The sequence below is a fragment of the Anoplophora glabripennis genome, unplaced genomic scaffold (assembly GCF_000390285.2).
Source record: "Anoplophora glabripennis isolate ALB-LARVAE unplaced genomic scaffold, Agla_2.0 scaffold416, whole genome shotgun sequence".
In the NCBI taxonomy this organism is placed as follows: Eukaryota; Metazoa; Arthropoda; class Insecta; order Coleoptera; family Cerambycidae; genus Anoplophora; species Anoplophora glabripennis.
This window is the reverse complement of record NW_019416541.1, coordinates 287,655-305,221: the sequence shown is the minus strand read 5'-3', so window position 1 is coordinate 305,221 and position 17,567 is coordinate 287,655. Positions and strand designations below refer to the sequence as shown.

At 34.2% G+C, this 17,567-nt stretch overlaps 1 protein-coding gene across 2 annotated transcripts in view; it reads left to right on the top strand.

Moving 5' to 3' along the window:
- LOC108908771 (calcitonin gene-related peptide type 1 receptor) overlaps window positions 1-17,567 on the top strand; it is a 197,211-nt gene that overhangs the window by 101,947 nt on the left and 77,697 nt on the right. For both annotated transcript variants that reach the window (XM_018712904.1, XM_018712903.1), the window contains exon 6: window positions 9,678-9,804. In XM_018712904.1, coding sequence (XP_018568420.1) covers window positions 9,678-9,804 — 127 coding nt within the window. The remainder of the gene's footprint in view (window positions 1-9,677; window positions 9,805-17,567) is intronic.

Here is a 17,567-nt window from a genome sequence, read left to right as displayed (position 1 = left end):
CGACGGTTTCGCGGTCCCAAACGGACTTTGAAGTGCTTTGCAATGCAAAGTAAAGGATCGGACGGACGGCGACTGTGCCGCTGTTTGAGCCCTGGGCGTTGACCCCTGTTTCGGGTACAAGTCGCGAAAGGTCGAGGAGTAAAAATAAACTTAATTAAGGGTTTACGTCAAAGTTAAACGTTTTCGAGACGCAGGAAGTTCAAATGGGATGGAAAAAATTTGGTGTTATAATTTGGCGCGCAACGTGGGGTCGACGTGCGACCTTGAGACGCTGATATTTGAAAATCTGCTTCAAAAATGAATAAATAGTAATAATAATGATAATGATAATGATAATAATGATAATAATAATAATAATACAGGGGTATACACAACTTGTACAAAAAAAATTGGGAATAGATACGTCATGAAAAATAGAGTCAATATCGTAAAAAAGTTTTTGTAAAACCCTTATATTTTCCGAGAAAAATATTATTGAAGTTGTAGTATTTAAAACCCTTACATGGCTGGGCTACTGTAGTCTCTAGCTTCATTCGTGTTGTGCGCTCTTTCTCCACGTGGTTCCAGGCGATTCCGAATACTGAAATCCGATTTTAGTATTAACGTTTTTGCGATAGTGTTTACATTAGTTTTTCAAGTGTCAAAAATAGCTCAGTGTATAGCAACTCGGAATTGATGGATATCGTTTTAATTTATGGTGAAGCAAGCCAACATTTGTGTTAGTTCGTAGAAACTGGGTAAAACGGGTCCAAATTTTAAACAGTTGATGTAACATCAGGTATGTTAAATTATTTTATTAATTACAACCACAAAGTAATTTTATTAATTAATAATAATAGCGGCAAAAGCAGTTGAATTTGCTGATATAAAATAGAAGTTATACAATTTTATTCATTTCTTTCCTTGGGAAATTTTTTCCCGTTCCGCCGTGGTGGTCTCCGACTACATGCTTTGTTTTGCGCGAGGTCAGGTTTTATAGTGGACCAGTTTCCAGTGCCGTGAGGAACTGTATTTCTAAATAATTTTCGAACTGCCCTTTTTGATTTTATTTCCAAAATTGTATTTGTAATTCCCCTGTACATACATTCAAAATTTTTTTTTAAGTTCTGAATCACCCTGTATAATTTCAGGTTATCGGTAAACTTCAGTCCATTACAAACCATTGCATCACGTAAGTCATTGATAAACATCAAAAAGAGTGAAGGTCCCAAATTAGATCCTTGAGGAACGCCCGTACTTGCAATACAAATATCTGAGCAAAAACCGTTCTAATAAATATATTGTTTGGGATTTCTTAAATATGATTTTGTTGTTATACAAAGAAACTTATCGATCTACGTTTCGATATATAATAATATTTCCCTACCCACTGTATTTCATTTGAAACATAAACAAGCATAAAATATTCATGAACACGCCATATACTTCACAATTAATTGAAGTGCCGTCGGCTGATATTTGTTTTACGTAACACTGAAGGAAGAGCTCGATTTGTACAGCATCGTACGTACAATGTATTTACTTAATATCAATTTAATTGGAAAAAAATTAATACAGTCGCTAACACTGAAAGTTATCCTATGCTTTTTTAATATGGCGTTCTTATGCTCTGGGTTTTTTTTAAATGTAAATAAATAAAACGCAGTTGTGTGAGCACGGTAGAGAGAATATTAGAAAGGAATATTCGTACCGTCTAGATATATAAGAAAAACCGTACACACATATCTATGAATAACGCAGTAGGAGCGCCCCAAATAAAAAGTTGTTTGTGTTGTTCATATCGCGAAGATGTGGATGGTATTTGATCTTGGGCTCAAGCATTTATACTAGACAATATCAAAGATCAAAATATTTCATGAGATGGCACGCACCGAATTACTTTTGCCCGACGTTTCCTCATTTGACAAGCATGTGGGAGACGACGTGACAAGGGGCTCAACGCGTCGTCGTTACTGTTTTAAATTTTCCCCGAGAAAATGTGTTAGGTTCGCTCGTATCGATGACTCCCGTCGAGAATTTGGTGTTATAAAAAGCGAAGGAGAATCGTAAATTTCATTTTCATAGGCAATATGCTTTGTTGGGTTGACAGAGGTTGCTTATTGGAAATGGACGGTTTAAAGCTGATGAACCTATAAAAATTTGGGAACTAAGATCTAATAGATCTATAAATGAGTGATACGCACTGTAAACAGAGTAACACACGTATCTTCCAACAAGTTTGTCCTAGGTCTATTGTCTTTTGTAAAATAAAAAGCTATCCGGAGCTATTTTAAATTAATTTGAACATGAGGTCTCGTTGTAATACTATTATTTTAAACGCGTCCAAAAAGTTGGAGATAGTTTTATCGTTGTAAAATTTTAGCAAAAGTTATGAGGTTTTATCAGTGTGATCAGTCGAATTTGAAATTTCTTGAAACTGGATGCTGATATGCTACAGGGTGGGCCATTACTATGAGAAAGTAAAATAACTCCCTTGTTACACATAATACAGAAAAAAAGTTTATATAAAAGCTGTACAGAATCAAGAAACCTAAACTACAAAATTAATTTGAAACATACAGGGCGATGAGTAAAAACGGGACACGCCAAAGATTACATTTTTTAAATGAAACACCCCGTATATATGAATTTCCGAGAAAATTCTATATATGGCAATATAAACAGTTTATCATTTTAGTGCGGGGTTGCCAAGTTATGTAGAAAAGTCTTCGAATTTTGGAAAAAAACATGACCTCAAAGAAGTTGTATTAACTTTCAGCTACTAACACTTGGAACAAAATAATTAGACAGAGTTATAGGCAAATGTTAGACAAAGGCTCCTATATTAACTAATATCGATATTTTTACATGGCACTTTTTTTAATACGATCCTTTTTTTGAAAGTTTAAATTTCATTTTCTAAAATTTTTCAAATGGAATATTTTATTGTTCTATTTTATTCACATATCAGTCCACTTCAATTTTTACTAAGTATGTTCTACACCTAAAGTTGTTAGTTTTTAAGATAAACAACATTTCTGGAAAAACTTAATTTTTATTATTTTCGATCGCACGAAATGGCTATGGAAAAAACTGTCACATTGTGTCAACTTGTCAGTTCATAATTTATCATTCCATTTTGAGTTAATTTTATTATTTAATATTTATTTGTGATATTCTATAATATTGCCATATATAAAATTTTCTCGGAAATTCATGTTTAAAAATATACAGGGTGTTTCATGTAACAAATGTAATCTTTGGCGTGTCCCGTTTTTATTAATAATTAATTAATTTTGTAGTTTAGGTTTCTTGATTCCGTACAACCTTAATATACAGTGTGGTAAAAAAGTTCTGCATAAAATTCATATTTTCATAAACAATTTTTTTTTCGAAAAACGGTGAGACCCGTCGATTTTTATTTGATCCAGGGCACCTTGTTAAGTGGAATTTTTTTTTTCGATAATCCACTTACGGCAGCGATGACAATTTTTTTTTTAAATGACGACGCATATTTTTTTCGTTCGAAATTGATGACAGTGATAATTATCTAAACAACGGTGTGAAAATTTCGATGTCTTACGTAACAATTTTTTTTAGAAAGATGCACTTTAAGTTCTTATAAGTGATAATTGTCTACTTACTTTATTAATGGCTCCGAAAAGGACAAAGTTGACAAAATTACATTTCAAACGAGTAAAATTACACTAATATTTGTGTAAGTCTAGCGAAATTGTTCGAATTGCCCACCCTGTACCATTTGGCATTGTCCTAAGCGTGTGTAAACGCCGCCTACACTTCGTTCAAGCATTCCCGGGTCGATTTAATTTATTTCAAAACGAATACGGTTTTTAAGTTCTTCCAAATCACCTGGCCTGTTTGTGTACACACGCGATTTCAAATAGCCCCACAAAAAAAAGTCTAGAGGTGTTAAAATCAGGCGAACGCGGAGGCCACTCGATTGTTCCGCGTCGCCCAATCCACCGGCCAGTAAACGTAAATCAAATCGACCCGGGAATGCTTGAACGAAGTGTAGACGGCGTTTACACACGCTTAGGACAATGCCAAATGGTACAGGGTGGGCAATTCGACCAATTTCGCTAGACTTACACAAACATTAGTGTAATTTTACTCGTTTGAAATGTAATTTTGTCAACTTTGTCCTTTTCGCTGCCGTAAGTGGATTATCGAAAAAAAAAAAAAATTTCCACATAACAAGGTGCCCTGGATCAAATAAAAATCGACGGGTCTCACCGTTTTTCAAAAAAAAAATTGTTTAACGAAAATATGAATTTTATGCTGAACTTTTTTACCACGCTGTATACTTTTTTTCTGTATTATGAGTAACAAGGGAGTTATTTTACTTTCTCACACTAATGGCCCACCCTGTATATTACTAATGCAGTTAGTATTTTCAATGGACTTTCCACTAAAGTTACCTGTGCATCGAATTGTGAGTTTGCGCGTTTTATACTGGTACTAGAGGATCATGAGAGTGGTTTCGCTAGTCGGAACCGTTTTATTGGGTATATTTTAAAGCTCTCGCGGGCTACATTTCTCTTTTATGTATTTATTTCGTGCTGTATTCTTGACCTTGTCGTGACTGTCGTGAAAGGTTGATGGGACAAGGGCTATAAATATCTACCGTTTATTCGCTTTTAGAGTCTCCGGATGTGCGAATATACTATTTACCTGCCAGTAGAAAGAATGTTAGTTTTGCTTGTTTGACCAGCCTTGTTTGAGGCGATATTGAAAAAAGAAGAACACTTTCTCATAGCCACTTTTTGCCCTCTATCGAATGGCATAGTCAATTTTTATATGTAACGTTTCGTTTCTCCAGGACCATCATCCCTGATTACACAACTTTGCCTCCATTTAAGCTACTTCGTTTGTCTTACCGTTTCCGAAATCCCTGTAGTGAAAAGCGAATTTGAACAACCTTTTTTTATTTTATTGACAAATCGATATGACATATAAAACAAATAAAATAGGTTAGGTAAAAAAAATGTTACAGCTTGACTTCTGATCTGAAAATTCGTTACTTTCACTGCTCGGAAAAGGACAAACTCGAGGAAGAGAACTACGGGAACCTTTTTTAATCCGTTTTTTTCTTTTAAGGGTTTAGGTCAGGCGGGAGTATTTTGTTTTGTTGGGATACGGCTTGTGAGACATCTTGTTTCTTTGTTGTTCTATCTGCGGCACTTTTAAGTTCCCAAAGTCGGAGAAAGTGCCGCAAATTCCTCTCTATATCTAGATAGAAGTCGATGATTCTTTACGAGTTTTTAAATTTTCACGGCCTTTTATAGCACGCCTAAAGTGCTTAGTTTTCAATGTACAAAGTTGAGCTCTGAAGGTGGTTTTCTTTTAATATTTTCGAAACGTTTAGATACGTAAATGAAATTTTACATATTTGCTACACGTTTTATTCCTTACAACACAATGAGTAAAACAAATTCTGTCAGGCGCAAAGGAAATTAACAACCACAATAAAAATTCCATATGTATTATTCTTAAAACCGTATAAATGAATGTCATTTCGAAAATGTGTGGAAGATGAGGCGGTACACTATTACTATAACGCTGTCATCTAGCGTATAAAACTAATTTCTCGTTTTAATTTCAATTTTCTCGTTAAAAGACGACAACAACCGTTTTCCCCACTTTGCTAGCGCCCCAAAAAGCTTTTAAACTTATTCGCGACTTAGTGTCGCTCGCAAATATTTAATGTCCCTCGGCTGCATTTCGTGACTGCTGCCTTTATGCAACGGCGGTGTCACTTCAAATTCCAGTTTGTTGGGGAAGCGGCGGAAGTTTTATATTAATACACGGATTTTGTTGAGCCGGACGAAGTGTTAGAGCTCATAATTTTGTGGAGCTTGGTAAAGTGGAGGTGTAAATCTTTTACATAGAGTTCTCACATAGAACGACGAAATTGAGATCGTGAAGTGATTCTTTGAAAGGTGGTCGTTAAGATGTTTATAGGTGGTGGAACATAGAGAAATAATTTCTATTTTCTCTCCGAAAAGTTTCTTATAGTCAAATCGGGGAAGTAACCTACCTCTCTTTACTGACGAGGGACAGTAATCCCGAAATATCAGCTAACAGACAGCGCAATAAGCGTCTCGAGCGGTTTGCTTTGTTTTAATAACCACGAGATGAAAAAAGCTGTTTGAATTTCAAAGGAAATGTATTTAAAACTGCGACGAAGATAACCGAGAAGCGTATTTTGCATTTTAGAGACTGTTATGATTAAGATCGACGGCAAGGGGTGCCGCCGTCGGAACCGTCGGTGACTCTCCAAACATTTACCCTAAATTAATCGGGAATTTATGCGTCGAGTTTCGTCTGAAGCCGCCAAGTGCACGCAATTACTGGATTTGCATACCGAAACTGGTTGAGGGGAGCAGGGATTGTTTCAGACTCGGCTTCTTCGATCTAGAGAAACGATTTCATGTAAAATAATGCAAATGTTTGGTTAGTTTAGCGGTTTTTAATTGGCGATAAGTATTGGTCGCTTAAGCTTTTTCTAACGGAAGATTTTATTATAGTCAGATGGAAAAAAATATATCAAAACAAGTTAAGTAAAGTATATTAAAAATTAATAATTAAATCTCACAATTCTATACATTTACCACGAAAATTTGTATATGGTAGTTTATCTGCCACATTACTTTTGAAATTTTTCTAGAAATACAGAAAAAACGTTTTTAAACAATGTACATTATAATATGTTCAACATAGATTTGGGCATTGAATACTGCTCCTATGGTCGAAGACTTGTATTTTCCTGACTAAATAATGTCCCACAGATTGTAATTTATTGACGCAATAACAATAATTTGATAATCAAACTTTTATAAAAAATAAGTCAAGAAAACGCCTTCAGAGTTGTTTGTTCTGCATCTCCAAGTTTTTAATAATGAATATTCTTTGTTATAAATTTGTTATAGATTTTCGAGGAAATAATCTCGAAGATGCAGCTTCGGTTTCAAGTCTAATATTTTGTAGCAAAAACTCCATCACGTTTTACATGTGCGTCAAAATAAAAATAAAAAAAAAAAATTATTTATAAACAACTATTCATGACGATCGACATTGACAACCAAAACTTACTCAACTCTTTGAATTTCTAAAATATCTCTTCTGAGTTTCGTTAAAAAACTACAACTGATATTCAATAGAACAATATCGTTAAATTTTGCTGTAATAAATTAAGAAAGTACTTTTGGAGGACTACAATAATACAATTATTTTTTTACATTTAAGCATTTTTTCTGTGTAGAGTTCTAACAGTAAAATTTTTACATTATGACAATATATATTAGGCGATAAGGATTCTCTGTAACTTAATTCTAAGCCCCTGCGAAGTGTTCACTTCCAAGCGAAAAATATAGAGTTACGTCTTGATTTTTACAATTTTACGGTACACAGCAAAGCTTTTTAAAAGTTAGTAAAGCGTAGAATTAGAGTTGAAATGTAATACCGAAGGAACACTGAAACAGGAAGTACTTACTTGTCACTCCACCATTACCTCAAAGTTACAGCAAATATCTCTCCAAACAAGCTGAAATATTAAAAATTATTAAAACTCCTTTTGTGCTTCAAGTTGCGATCAAGTGAACAGGGCAGGGTTACTTCCATAGGACCCATAAAAAGTTAAATAAGTCTCTAGTTAGTATGTTTTTAATTACTTATACAAGTATGTTTTGTAAAAGAAAAATAATATAATTTGTAACAAATCTGGTAATTATGTTTTTTCTCATTTAGTTCAATTATCGAATAGACTGTAGCGGCCTCTAGCGAAGGACGCGGAATCATTGTTTCTATAGCACCTTGCCAACGCCAACAGTTATTGCCAATATGCCGACTTAATATCTACTCTTCTACAGATCCATTAGTATTATTATTATTTGCCGTTGTACATTTGTGGCCACTGTAATTTTCCTAATGCGCAATAGTGAAACATGATACTTACGTGATAATAATAACTGAAAGCTTTGGATGACCCATCGAATACCTAGCTAATATTTTAACTTGATGATATCATTGATGAACCATTGGCGTCAAAGTATGTTTCCCAAATCATTTTAGCGACATAAACATAATATCAGCGTCTTGATGTTGCGACCGTATATGTGTTTTTTTTAAGTCTATAGTTGCGCTGATGTCGTGCCGATGTTGTACTAAGGTCGTGTAGCGTCGGGATCAGTTGTATCAGTCGATTTTCACAAATCCTATGCTGGAATAAACAGTGTAACGACTGAAATTGTTCATTACTCTGATATTTTCAATTCCGCAGTAACCTAAATAAACATTTTAATAAGTTATTTCTAAAATACAAGCGTTGTATTAATTTTGTATGTCTAGTACGTAGAGAGAATCGTTTGAACCCTACCAATTTGAAACTATTAATAACTAATAATAACTAGACCCATCAAAATAACTAATTTAAAGGGGAAAAACAAAGAAAATTGTTACCTGGACTTTCATAAGTGGAAATGGTGAAGGGGCTTATAACAAATGAAAAAAAAAAACATGAATGCGTGAGCAGGGCGGCGGAGGGTTGATTTGGGGGGTTGAAAAGTTATGAAAAATTGTATCATTGGGATTTCTGGCGAAAGTTGACGTCAAACAAAAAAGTATCCAATACAAAAGTTGTAGATCATGCAAAAATCTACAACTTTTGTGGAAGTCATTTCTTAACATAACCCGAAAATTTCCGAGAAAAATGTAAAAAACAGTTTTTTTTCTGATTCTTCGTTTTTTATTTCTCATTTCCGCAAAAATAATTATTTTTTATTTTATTCATTCACTATTCGACTTATTTTTATAGTAATATTGTACAAAAACAGTTTTGGGTCAAACAATGAGACACAATTTTTTAATTTTTTTCCGTAGAATTGAATGTCAGTTTTTGAATGTTTTTTAATTCCAACACATTATCGACAATAACTGAAAAATTCATTGTTGCAAGTCATTTTTTATTTTTTTTGCATTTTTGAGCATGTTTTTGAACTGTTATTACAGATTTTTTTATTTCACCAAAAAGTATGTCAAAACAAAAAAAAAATAATTACCGGCAAAACTCTGTACGATAATTTTTTTAAGTAGAATTTTTCTTTGAAGAAAAAGTGTTCCAGGCCGAAAAAAATGAAAATCTCAGAAATTTCTTGATTTTTTTTTATCTAAAAAAATTTGAGGTTTTTGCCAGGGAAAGGTATACTTTCACCAAGTTTCGTCAAAATTAAATTATTTTTGCGGAAATTAGAAATAAAATACGAATAATCAGAAAAAACAGTTTTTCGCATTTTTCTCGGAAATTTTGAGGTTATGTTAAAAAGCGACCTCTACAAAAGTTGCAGATTTTTGCATGATCTACAACTTTTGTATTAGATACTTTTTGGTTTGACGTCAACTTTCGCCAGAAATCCCAATGATACAATTTTTCAACCCCCCAAATCAACCCTCCGCCGCCCCTGCTCACGCATTTATTTTTTTTTAGGTTTATTTTAATCCGTTTTACTATTTCCACTTATAAAAGTTCAGGTAACAATTTGTTTTTCTCCAAGTGTAATTTGATTGGACTAAACCATCTACGTCTAACATATATTTTTTAAGCTTTGCTGATATTTCAATGCATGAGAAATGTATATGCGTTGTTAAAAATTTCGTTTCATGTACCGTTTTCTTTTTTCCAGGTCGTTAAGATGTGCAAGAATACTTATCCACATGAACCTATTTGCTTCGTTTGCGATCAACAATTTCCTGTGGTTGTTGTGGTACTACTTAATGTTCGATGAGACTGAATTACTGTTTGCAAATAAGGTAACAAATACTACTTAGAAATAATTTTTAGTGCGAAACATAATTAATGTGAATGTTATACTTTTTATGTATTTGCATAAATATATTTCCGAAATCCTCATATTTCATATTCCTTGTATAAACTTTAATTTTAAATAGTACTTATCCAATGTCCGACCCAAAAAACATGAGATAACTATAAATCGCTTTGTTAAATTATTGTATATTGTTTCTTACTACAACTTTGCAGGAACTTTAATTTTTCTCTTATATTTATGGCGGAATTACAATCCAGCGTTTATGAAAGAACCGCTTTATATAAAAAAAAAACCTAAGTAAAATTTCATTACCTATACACTGAATTCATTTTTGTCTAATAATTTCTACCTCGTTAGTGAATTTAAAGTTTATATATCGTCCTGAGTACTGAACAACAATCCACTAGCAACATGCATTATAGGGTTTGAAAAAAAAATTTCATTCTCGCGTTCGAATAGAACATAAATTTGAACTGCCTTCGTACTAAATTCATCGCCTGTCGACATCAATCATTGAGAGTTATTTCCATTTATTTATCTACACAGTTTTGAAAACACCCATCAACAATACATCACAGAGGGAGATTATAGATAATGTAATATTACCCGGTTCGATATTGTATGGAATAGAAACTAAAAAAAAAAATATTTATAACACTTTATCTTCCTTTCAACTTATTACTGCTTTCCTGTTATTGTAGAATGATCTTGCCCATCTAGAATAAACCTCTCTAATTCTAATATCAGTATCAAAAGTAATATCTCCAGTCCTCATGCTGGTTGCAAGGATTAACTCAAAAGCCGGAAACTTGTGCGGGAGAGGGGCCGGCATATTATTATTCAGTAGTTTCAGCCCCATTGCTGCTTGACTTCACCTAGTACGAAATGGCCTTGTTAGTAATACACGAGGGTCAATGTTATGTTCTCGGTCATTTAAACATCTTAGGGTTTGCCTTACACGACGCCACTTTGAATTACAAGACTAACAGGTTAAATTAATCAGGGCCTGAAACTATCTCCTGACCGAATTTATGCGGGATAAGCCTGGCTGGAAGTGGTGTTTATCCTCGCTGAGGACGTTTAGATTTATCTATTAACATTAAAGTGTAATTCACAACCTCTACGAATTAATTGTCCGTACTCCAGTTCCAAAATAGTAACAAGGAAGTCGCACAATTTTCATCTATTTAGTCTGATGAAATAATTTAGCCTATTCTCTGTATGGGAATTGTATTGTACATTTCATTTCGCATAGTGCTCCGGTGATATCTTTGCTCATAGCGTACAAAGAGAAAGGCGACTAAGATTCCAGATCCCAGCTGATACGTGTCAGTGCGTGTCAAAAGCGTACAAGTTAGAAATATGTTATTATTCTCATAGTTTACTTGTCGTTGTTAAAAGTGAAACCATGTGCGGGATTCATGACAGAGGCGGACAATTATTTCGAAACCTCATATATGTAACCTGAGAGGTTATTTCTTTATTTATCTATCTATCGTTATGACCGGTATCATAACGAGTCTGGATTTCAAAAGAGTTTACTATTAGTTCTCGACTGCTCAATGTGGAACATAAGGAAGGCTGCCTTTTTCGAGATCTTTCCTGAATTCGACACCTCACTTCGACACGCCCATTTCTTGGGTCCAGAAGTTTCTGTTCTTATCTTATTGGCGGGAACCCTGAATGCTTTGGTATAATTATGCCAATTACCTAATTGACTGGACTTACATTTATATACATGATTCTGTGACTAGGCTTACAAACAACCCTATACCTTCCTTTTGTGACTCCGCATAGTAATACGGGACGGATTAGCCATCTCATTTAATCTATTCTTATAGCTTGGAAAAACCGTCTAAAAACCAGCTATTTTACTTTCTTTTCCTCACAACATTGTAACAACTTATTCTTGGAATTCCTACGTTCTTTGGAATGCATTTTGCACGTTATTTGAAATATCGATTTTTCTAGATGCTCAACACATGGCCCCGACAGTTTAAGTGAACTTGTTAAAAAATATTGCTAAATTTCTCCGAAGGACGACGTACCTACTTGAAAGCCCTCAACTTTCGATAATTTGTGTTGACTGAAATATTTTACTTTTTGGCCCATCCGTTCCCAGAACTAACAAATAAATTACTACGTGTCCCGGCTTTTGTTACATATATCTCGTTAGTTTTACTCCAGCCCATAGAGTTTACTCAAATCCTGTTTTTTTTTCTTTATTCTGTTTACCTGTATTATTAACAGAAAAACAAAAGGCTAAAAATACATGAAATATGTATGTTGGATATACAAAGGAGGGGGGGGGGGTGTAAATTTGCAAGGACGATTTAGATGTTACAATATCTGCCCGTTATTCTATATTTAACAATTTTTGAGACTCTCTAAAATGATCCGCTCATGGAATCGCACGCCTCACACGTCCCAAGGGTTGAAAATGGGTCAGTGGCCACTATCCTGGACCTGAAGTATAGGCCAGACTACTGAAATAAGAACAGGTTTAAACATTATCCATGCCACAGAACTGGGTCAATTTAAAATGCATTATACGAAGATCATACCTGAGGAAAACTGAGTAGGTAATAAAAAATCCTCTGGTGCGTGTCTCTGAAAAAGGATCCATAGGCTAAATTGAAAAACAAACGAGGGAGCTGAGTCCTACTTTCCTTTTTTGACCGGGAAAGAGATGTAAAGCAGGATCATGTTCCCACAAAACAATATCTCCTGATTTAGATGCCAAGGCATAAGTAAAAAATAAATTTGTGTAGGTATTACGGGGCTTCGACGTGAGGTAGTGGGCTAAAATATTGAATTGTACCTGAATTTAATAGATGGCGTGTTATATTTCACGCTGCGCATAACAGATGGGGCGTTATATTTACAATAGAATCATCCAAAATTTAAATAAACAGAGTTCGATTTGCTCCATCAGAGTGTAATAATCTCGACAAACACACGTGGCGGCAATCCAATTTTAATTATCAAGTTTAATTATAAGGAATTATAGAGTTATAAGAGCTGATTGAAATGCTCAGTAGGCACTTAATACCCCTCGAAGAGAATCTTAATAATGTCAATATTGTCGCAGGCCCTGTTCTGCGCCGATATAAATTCCGTTCCTTGAGGTCAGTAAGTTCCAGGGAAATTAGTATTCCATTAAAACGGGGTTGATATCTTGAGGGTTAGAGGGAATTATCAGGGCTTAAATGGGGTTGGGCTCGAGCATCTTTAACTTTCTAATAGAGGAAGGTAGTAACAATCACCCCGGTCTATCGCTGTGATAACTCGGCGTGTGACCCGAATTACATAAATAACTAATTTGCTGGCATCAATTTGAATGTTTGCAATGCGATGACACTGATATATTTTATTTAATTCGAAGGCGTGATAGAGGATGAGAAAATAATCAATTTTCATTAAGCGACTTGTGGGCTAAAGTGTTATATGCTCCAGAAAATTAGAATTATTACGCGAAATTTAGGCCGAGCCTGCGCCGCCCCACTTAATCAACTAGCGGATACTGCACCTTTGTCGTGTACAACGAGACAAAATTTTACAGGCGAATTTTGATTATTTTTTCCAATACAGCATTATCTACATAGTATTATAATGAACAGCCTTATAAAAAATATAAACACAGGCTTCCATTTATTTACGGCGATATCCTATACTTTTAAATTATAATTTATGAATACCTAATGTAGCATTTTTCACCCCCATCCCCCTAAATGGAACGGGCGTGCAACACAAAAATTGTAAAACGCCGCCGGGATAGGTAGAGGAAAATTCAATTTACTCCCCTTGTCGTTCGAATAGACTCCTAGCCTTGTGATGAATAAAATTAAATTATATATTTCATCAGTCACTAAATTGACAACGTAGGTATGTATATTCGTTTATTAAATTCACAGCTGGGTTCACTAAAATGCCGTTAATATAATATTGCACCATTTATTTTTAGTAATGAACGGCTATTGGCTTTCGGACGGGTATTTCATGAAAGAAAATACTGAAAATAAACGTTTGTTGACAAAACTTGTTTATTTTTTAAACGTGTTCGAATGTTTTAATAAATTTAAACTAAATAATTTAATTGATTTAATTGAATAATACTTACCACAGTTTGCTGTGCAAACTACAAAATTTAGTTTGGTCCAATGTGAATAATTACAAAAGTACCTCACAAGTTATTCTAAATAATTTTCTTGACACATAACTTGGCAATCGGTGACAGTGGTCATCAAAACATTGCACCTTTTTAGAAAAAAATCGTACCTAATTTTGAAATTTGACTCTCATTTCACTTTATTCAGTTAATCCCCAATTAAAATACATGTAAACGTTTAATGTTCACCCCGTATGTGTTATCCGAGATATCCACCATTGTTTTCACTCTCGCATTATCGCCGTGACAGGTCCACTTAGTGCGATATCGAGAGACTTCCCTTAGAGCTCGTCTCCCCGTTTTTCCTTTAATCCTTATTGGCAAATAAATTTCCTCAAATGGTGGTCTCGATTTTCACTCCCGCAAAAAATAAGGACGATATTAGATCCGCCAAAGCTTTTTTAAATTTCGCTTATCCTTCCCACTTCCACACCTATGCCCCGAATATATCACTTTATCCTGTCAGGATCATAATGCGTTTTTTTTAATGTAAGCTTCTAACAAAGTGACTTTTAGAGAAAATATTGCACGTTCTTGATAAAGCGATGGGTTAGATGTAAACGTAATTGACTTCCTTTACCTATTTTTTCGTTTTTCTAAAGCGAATAACCTCTTGTGGCAGGGAACGGGGTGCATGAATGGAAAATTATGGTGGTGTATTTCAAGTAAACAGTGCAATTATTTCCTCGTCAGGGGAATATTGACCCCCTTTTTAAACATTACAGTGGCCTGCACGTTATTACAGTCTAACACGTATCGTAAACAATCATTTAAAGCGGTTTTAATAATGTGGCCAGTAATTGCAGTACAGTAATGTCCACTTTAAATGACCAGGTGTAACTTTAAGTGTGCCACACGGTTTAAGAGTAGAAATTAAGTATTAGGGTGGCCTATTTTTCACATTATGACAAACAGAAAATGGACCATTGTTATTCCAACATATCTTTTTCAAAAGGAGCAAATAAATATAAGATTTTACAACGAATTTTGTGTAGCGGACATAGTACACAAATGTTGTTATACTTTTTGGAATGAAACAGAATATTTTTTATAGTAATCTTAAAAGCGCTGACTGCCGCGTAAAATATATTACTCCAGTCGAATTAAAATTTGAACGTGAAAAAATTATTAGTACTCATTTTATTGCACTTTATAGAGGGGAAAGGTACGTAGAATGATAATATAAAAAAAGTAACTCGAAAGAAGTGACGTTAAGTAGGCAAATTGCAATAGTCCGGGCGGTAGAGCATTCTAGGCGCTTGTTTTGAAGTCATCTATATTGTTGTACAGAAAAATCCCAAATATTATGTAGAATGAGAATCCGGGTATGCCTATTCCAAAAAACCATTGCTAAATCCAGGGGAAGGACAAACATATAAAAAGAACGAAAAATAACCCATTTTTCGACAAGTTTTTCCCTGTAACATTGAAAGTAAGCCCTAAATAAAAAAGTCATTCTTTATTTTTTGTTTATTTGATGAATTTCTATAAATAGTCCGGTCAAAATAGTCATAAAAATAGTGATCAAATAACGAAAATTCCGGTAGAGATTTTGGTGGAGACCTTGGGTACACCATTAGACCAATAAAGTGTCAAAAGTCCCCACCGATCCCATATGTGCTAAAAAAGTTATTCGGGGTCAAAAATCAAAAGTTGAAGATTTTGGGATTTTTTTCGAAAACGGTAAGTTTTATCAAAAAAGTAGTTCTGACAAAAATTATAGATCTGAAAATTATCTACAAAAATGGTCTTTATACTTTTTTTTCTAAGATCCACCATTCCTGAGATATCGCGATTCTAAAAGTTGAAGGAGTCACGTTCTATATGATATGCACAATGCACATATATGCCACGTATATACATAGTCAGGCACTTAATGCAAGTAAAAATGCCTATTTCTGTCTCTTGTATGTATAAACTATACTATTCTGAGAATATACACTCAAAAGAAACTCAGTCCCTTAGTCAAAATGACGCAGATGTTCTTATAATTGAAACAGCAAGAGAACAATTTAATGCAACAAATTCAAATATTGTAGTTGGTGAAGATGTTGACTTATTAATACTACTCACTGCAAGGACTCCAATTGATAAAATTATATACTTTTTAAAACTTGGAAAGACTCAACAGCGAACAGAAATATATTCTTCAAAAAGTTTATCTGCTTATCCAAAATGCCAAAACCATATTCTATTTTTACATGCGGTAACCGGCTGCGATACTACATCAGCAATGTTCAGAAGGGGAAAACATCAGTATTAAAATTATTTGGAAGAAACGATTTATTTGATTGCAGAAATTGATTCTTCACCTCGAACAATAATCACAAAAGGAATTCGCTTTCTCCTTGCTGTTAAGGAGCTCCAAAATAAATTGATTGTATAGATAAATATAAATATTTAACTTCTGTAAAAAATACACGAAACAAGAAACAAGTACAACTATCTTGTCTTCCTCCAACATCGGCTTCTGCTAATCAACACTTGTATCAAGTATACTATCAAGTTCAGATATGGGTAGGCAATCAACTGAACTCAGAAGACTGGGGTTGGAAATTAACAAATAATACTTTGGAACCAATTCAAACTTTACTTCCACCTGCTGTGGAAAAACTCCTAAACACTATTTTTTGCAATTGCAAAAAGGTTGTAGTGCTAAATGTGGCTGTAGAAGAGTAGGGTTACTGTGTACTCCAGCGTGTACTAATTGCCAAAGCCAGTCTTGCTGAAATGTCCAATTGAATACAACAGACGAAGATTCATGTGATTTCGATGAAGAGACAGCTGATTCATCTTCATTTGAACAATTTATGAACATCCAGCAAGAGGAAGAGGAAGGAAGAAGAAAAAGAAGAAGAAATCGAAGAAGACATGACTGTTGAAGTCGACTTTGAAGAGTATGAGTCAGATTAAAATATCAAAAGAAATCAGAACTACAGTTAAAGTCAATAACCAATATCAATATCAATAGTCATTATGTAGTTAAAAGAGTATTGTCCCTGAAAATTCCGTTATAACAGTTCGTGGAATAGGCCTACCGGGGAAACCACGTTAAAAAAACGCGTCAAAGTACATTACCTCATAGGTGGTGTGGAAATGTGTGCATATCATGTAGAACGGGACTCCTTCAACTATTAGAATCGCGATATCTCAGGAATGGTGATTCTTAAAAATATATATAAGGACCATTTTTGTAGATAATTTTAAGATCTATAATTTTTGTCAGGGCTACTTTTTTGATAAAACTTACCGTTTTCGAAAAAAATCCAAAAAACCTCAAATTTTGACCTTTGCCCCCGAATAACTTTTTTAGCACACATGGGATCGATGGGGACTTTTGACACTTTATTTCTAATGGTGTACCCAAGGTCTCCACCAAAATTTAGCTCTGTCGGAATTTTCGTTATTTGAAATGTCTATTTTGACCGGGCTAAAAGTTACAGCAACTGCGAATCAAAAAAGTTGAATTTTGCATTAACAATGGACGAAAGATAGTACGAGTATATTTGGAGTCATTTTTAAAATAAGTACTTAAATATTTATAAACATTGATGAGACTTTGCGAACAAATAGTAAAC